The sequence below is a fragment of the Branchiostoma belcheri genome, unplaced genomic scaffold, assembly GCF_001625305.1.
Source record: "Branchiostoma belcheri isolate BF01 breed outbred unplaced genomic scaffold, Haploidv18h27 scaffold17, whole genome shotgun sequence".
In the NCBI taxonomy this organism is placed as follows: domain Eukaryota; kingdom Metazoa; phylum Chordata; class Leptocardii; order Amphioxiformes; family Branchiostomatidae; genus Branchiostoma; species Branchiostoma belcheri.
Window position 1 is genome coordinate 4,087,917 of NW_017803157.1, and position 5,934 is coordinate 4,093,850.

Below are 5,934 nucleotides of genomic sequence, written 5' to 3' on the forward strand. Positions count from 1 at the left end.
TTCGCTCCTCGGCAATATCAGCAGGTGATTATTGGAGTACTTTTGTCCTAATTATTGCCAACTTTCTTGAATAAGCAATAGCCAAAATGCGTACGCTTCTATATAAATTATATGCGATTTGAATAAACAGAGCTTGATATGAGTATTGTATAGATATGTATGTCTTTCGTTGTGACCTGTACTGTACATATACAAACATGTCCAGTGGACAATAAAGGTCTTCATTCATTATCCATCCATCCAGAACCAACCCATCCATCCACCCATTCATAAATCGATCCACACACACACACACACACACACACCCATCCATTCTCTCACTCACTCACTCACTCACTCACTCACTCACTCACTCACTCACTCACTCACTCACTCACTCACTCACTCACTCACTCACTCACTCACTCACTCACTCACTCACTCACTCACTCACCCATTCACATGCAAACACAACCACCCATTCATTCATAAATTATTATCCACATATCGTCTGCAGTTTGACGTGTTGACCACGACCCTGTGCCTGGAGGCAGCGTGTCCTGACCGGGAGTCCTACTCGGCTGCTGTGCGCCGCATCACCCGCCTCCTGAAGCCGGGCGGCACGTTCGTTCTCGCCGGAGTCACCAACCAGACCTTCTATTCCGTCGGCGGTTATAAATTCTTCACCCTTCCTATTGACAGAACCTTTATGAGAGAAGTGTTTGAGAAGGCGGGGTATGTCGACATTGACATCAAGTGGTTCCCAGCCACAAATGCGGAGAACAACAGCGTCTCCAACTTTGACGGGATAGTTGTTCTTCATGCTAGGAAAGCAGAGACTGAGTAATGATCCCCAAGCAGCAAGACCCTCCAGACTCCTATTGCAGCCTGAACAAATCGTAGAACACACCTCTATGGCCGGGAAACTCCTCTGGCCAATGATATCCCCTTTTTAGGCGATTTCTACGATTTATTCAGCCTGCAAAAGGAGTCTGGTGGAGACTAAGATCCTCCGGTGGCAAAATCGTAACAGACCGACAAGGTAGTATTCCACCGCCAATAAGCTATTGGATACTGTCGTGACGACCACTTTTCCTCGGTCCTCTGGGCGGTCGCTTTAGACAAGTTTGACTACACTCTCTTGTATCTAACATGCTACATTTAGCCGCGAAGTAATATTGCATGGATATGCAATAAACTTCATTGTCATTCTCAATAAAAATACTAATGTTAACTGATACACCAGCTTTTACTAACTTAAGAGATATAAAGGATAAAACATATTCGAGTATACCATAACTTAATTCAGGTAGACTGGACGGTCTATCGAAGGACGTACAAGAAAAGACAATTGACAAGTACAAGATGGAATTGGAGCATGATTGAGTATAAGAACACTTGAGCATCAAGTACAAGCAAAGGAACCTCAACAGCAGCAACACAGTCACTACATGTACAGTACATCTGAGCAGGACAGGAGTTTCCAGTTAGGCATGGCACTAGAGGATGAGGGAATCTGTACAGAGAAGTGATATTGTGAAGAGAGGAGTATCTACTGAATTTTGTGTAGTCTGTGAATATAGTATAGCCAGGCTAGTTCCTTGGCTCCAGGGCTAGCCTGGGTGCCAGACTATTGCCAGGGCCAGTATACAGGCTAGCTCCTCGGCTCCAGTGCTAGCCTGGGTGCCGGACTGTTGCCAGGGTCTGTATACAGGCTAGCTCCTCGGCTCCAGGGCTAGCCTGGCTGCCAGACTGTTACCAGGGCCAGTAAACAGGCTAGCACCTCAGCTCCAGGGTTAGCCTGGGTGCCAGAGAGTTGCCCGAGAAGTCTGTCATTCAGGCTACAATTACCAAGACCAAAGTGATGTTAATGTTTAATCTTTCCCTCACCTTTTCAATATCTGTTTCAACTGAACATCAACTACATTTCCAAAGATGCTAGTGATAAAATACAAAGTGTTGGGATACTCTCCTCTTCCACCCTATCACACACAAGGCTGATGTTGACACAGAATGCTAGAAACCTTCATAACCCTCTCATGGGGAGAAGACAGAACTGGCAATACATTGGAAGGGAAGTAGCCTTGTATGGGTGCCATCTGTGTATAATACTAGCAGCAATTCTTGGCTGTTTCTAGCACTCTGTAATGTCAGGTATTAAAAATCCCCCTTCCACTCGTTGCAACCACTGCATGACCTAAGATTTCAAAGAATATTTGTCGCTCCACGGATTTCATACTCAAACTTTCAAAGAACAATCTTTTTAACATTTTGTGTGCTTTGTTTTCTTTTAGGTTATACTTATGCAGTATGCATCATGTTCTAAATATGAAATCATGGGTCACGCGAGTCTAAATTTGGTTGTTCGGTAACTCTGGACTAGTGGAAAGGGGGTCAACACAGCACATCAGTGCACAACTCCTACAGCACTGACCAATGGAAAGATCAAGAACAGGGGTGCCAAAAAATTCATACAAATTTTACAGAATTCTTTGAATTCTAGATAATTCATATTAATTTTACAGAATCCATACAAATTTTACAGAATTTTTGTATTTCATAGAATTCGTATTAACTGTAAAATTCGGATTTTACGGAATTTTTGGTTGTATGCATTTTGTATAATTTGTATGAATTCCATTAAATTCGTATGAGTATTCCGTAAAAATTCATATGAATTCTTTGGCAACCCTGAAGAAAGGTTACAGCAAATACCTGACAGCAATGTTTCTATCCAAAACACAGGGTTTGAGGAGTAGCAGTAAACTTTCCTCTAGACTTTACATTTAAGACTAGCAGGGAAAAGCTTAGGCTTCTACTCAAGTTTCCAATACTGTTTGTCTCTACTGATCGCCCAAACCCGATTGAAATGTTGTTTCTACTTCTGCAACATTCGATTCCTGTTACTATATGGCAAACTCATGTTTACTGTATCAAGGCAAATATCTTACGCAACAGAAGAGAAGTATCATATACAATATTTACCATTACCTGCATAGACAGTATACAACAATTAACACAACATTCTGACTAAACCCACAAAAAGGAACTCTCTCAACAGGCAAGTGAACTATCAGTTAAGTAGACACACAGGTGGACATGTATATTGCAAGTTTGTCAAATATTAGCTTCATAAGTTATAAACGGCACGTTTGGTTTGTTACATGACTGAAGAAATTTGAGAATTCTGCAACAAGTCCTCTCCCTTTCAATTCAACCATCCCCAAAAATCAACTTTTCAACAAAATTTGACAAAAGACAGAAGATTTTGTTTCTAGAGATCTTTTTATTACTGATTTGTCAAAACTTAAAATGCAGCCAGACAAATAAACATTAGTATTATTTACTCTAAGACTAGACAAGAAGGTACAGGCCACATGCCTAAGACATCAAATATACACTAGATTTTTTTCCTTGGAAGTAAGTCGACAGACAATACTCATAATATTAGCGGCGTTCTCCCTTCTGTTTTTAACAACAAGAGAACACACGTAGTGGAATTTTGGAAGAGAGCGAAAAACGAGGATATACAGTGTCTGATTTTTCCCTAGTTTTCTGTCCCTCCATATTTGACTGAAAATATGCAATTCAGCAACAGTGTTACTACAGCGAATACAAAAGACGTTACACATGTATGACACGAGTCGGCCGAAGGCTGAAGCTGGGAGCTCGGGCCCTATACAGCAGACCCACCGTTGTTTAGTGCTTTGTTGACTTCTTCTATCCGTACCCAAAATTTCCAATCGTAGTCATCTGCCCGAGCAAGCTAACCCTCGCAGAATGACTACCACAGTTGCTTACACCGAAACACTGCACTCTTATACAAAAATAACCTAATATTTAGAAATTGGCTAGAGGTACATTTGTCGTATTAATTCCCCAGGACCTTTTACTCCCAGCCTTCCACCCCAGCCGTATGACTATCCCATCTCTCGATGCTACAGACACTGACTGCATTGTAAAATAAACGATAACCAACAGTTTCCTGACACAGCTATATTATTGCAATTCATAATAGTATAAAATTACACTCGCTTGGTGAGGTGAAAGTTCATGATCAAGTCCTTTGGCAATTCAACAGGTCCTTGAGCGGGCTTTTTTTTCTTTCTTTCGTTCTTTCTTTCGTCGCACACACACGCGTCGTCGGTGTCCTGTGTTCTACGTGTACGTTGTTGGGTGAAGGAAAAACCTGGTACAGGTACAGAAGATACGCGATTCACACAGGCAGCGTTTGTTGGTTGGGGATCGACACATCCAGAATTGCATATTTCCAGGAAGAAAGCACCAGGCAGAAACACAAACAAGGCTGTTGTCGGTTTCAGTCCAGGTCAAATTTTTTTTTCTATATCGTCATCAACTCGCAAGTCCGTGCGGTAAGGAGCAAGTTTTGTGTATTTTTTTATTATTATTATTTTTTTCTATCAGCGGCGAGGAGGGTAGCGGTCACGAGGGGGTCCACCACCGGCACCACCCCCCTTCGGGGGAGGGGCCACGTCCACCACCCGAGGGGCCTCCTCCACGACCGGCTGGGGCTCCAGGGCCGCGGGGAGGCCCGCGGTCACCACGAGGGGGCCCGCGGCTGTCTCCTCGCCCCCGGCCCTCGCCGCGGGCTTTTTTCTCCTCCACGTTCAGACGGTGCTCGTTTCGGAACATGATGGGCTGGAAAATCAAGAGAAGGAAATGTTAGCATGAAAGTTCATCAAATACATAATGAGAAGGAAGTGTTAGCATGAAAGTTCATTCAAATACATAAAGCGTTTAACTGTTCTCCAACTCAAGGAAATTAACTGGAATTTTTGACTGAATCATTTGGTCTTGGTCTTCATGTATGTGAAAATTCTGGTGAGTTAATTTCCTTGAGTTGGAGAACAGTTTAATTCTAGTATTTAGTAGGCAGTGTCTCTGAATTGTTACAGCCTCTCAATTCTTACAATTGTTACAGAAACAACATGTATTCAAATTCAAAGAGTAATATGAACTGGCCACTTTCAAGCTATTATTTCATACATTTTAGGTCGTTTTTTCCTGTGACCAAGCCTCTGTTAATATCAAAGAGACAAATATTGCTATTACATGTACAAAGTGCATGTTCAGACCAGCCTCACCTTCGAATCCAAGATCTTTTGAACGGGTTCCGGGTCATCAAACACAACAAATCCAAAGTTCTGAAACAACCACAAGTAATGTTGTTGAAGACAAAAGATTATGTCATCACATAAAAAGGAGAGGACAAAAACAGAGACTGAAATGAGCTATGATTTGGAAAGGTAGACTTCAGTCTTACCGGCACCCTGCCTCCTCCTGACTTTGTGTTGATACGCAGCTCCATGACATTTCCATATTCTGCAAAAAAGAAACACAGATTCTTCATGCTTGTGTCAGTGGGAAAATTAGCACAATCTAATTTGTAGGTTCACGGATTTGCCTGCTTCATTTTTTTCTGATGTGAAAAAAAAAACAAAAAAAACATTTAAGCCTCTGAATCAACTCCAAAATGCTAATTATTTTGGCTCCAACAGTTGAAGGACGTCCCTTCTCTTCAGTGTCAGTTTTTCCATCTAACAATGCAGCGGTTAAAGTAAAACCTGATGACCTAAATTCTCAAAGACAAAGACCAGACATACGTGCAAAGTGATCCTTGAGTTCGTCTTCGTTGATATCGTGCGGTAGGTTTCCGATGTACAGCTGTCTTAAATTCTTACTCTCCAAGCAGAGGTTTCATGCACTGGTACCTTTTTTATGCCAAACTTTTTTAGCCAAATCTCTGCTTGGAAAGTACTAAATTCTCAAACAAAGACAAAGACCAGACATACGTGCAAAGTGATCCTTGAGTTCGTCTTCGTTGATATCGTGCGGTAGGTTTCCGATGAACAGCTGATGACTGTCGGGGTAGCGGGACGGGCGCTGGACTCTCGTCTCCGGCCTGCCCTCCTCGCCCTCCCCCATCTCGCGCCG

At 42.4% G+C, this 5,934-nt stretch overlaps 2 protein-coding genes across 2 annotated transcripts in view; one reads left to right on the plus strand and one right to left on the minus strand.

Annotated features, from left to right (window-relative positions):
- Window positions 1-487: 487 nt before the first annotated feature.
- LOC109466636 (nicotinamide N-methyltransferase-like) lies at window positions 488-950 on the plus strand (the record flags this gene model as incomplete). Its single annotated transcript, XM_019764366.1, has 1 exon — window positions 488-950. A coding segment is annotated over one exon (339 nt), but the record flags the coding sequence as incomplete, so codon positions are not given.
- A 2,295-nt stretch (window positions 951-3,245) lies between these two features.
- LOC109466771 (ras GTPase-activating protein-binding protein 1-like) overlaps window positions 3,246-5,934 on the minus strand; it is a 13,899-nt gene continuing 11,210 nt past the window's right edge. Inside the window, 2 exon segments of the mRNA XM_019764592.1 lie at window positions 3,246-4,467; window positions 4,469-4,638. Coding sequence (XP_019620151.1) covers window positions 4,401-4,467; window positions 4,469-4,638 — 237 coding nt within the window. The 3' untranslated portion in view covers window positions 3,246-4,400.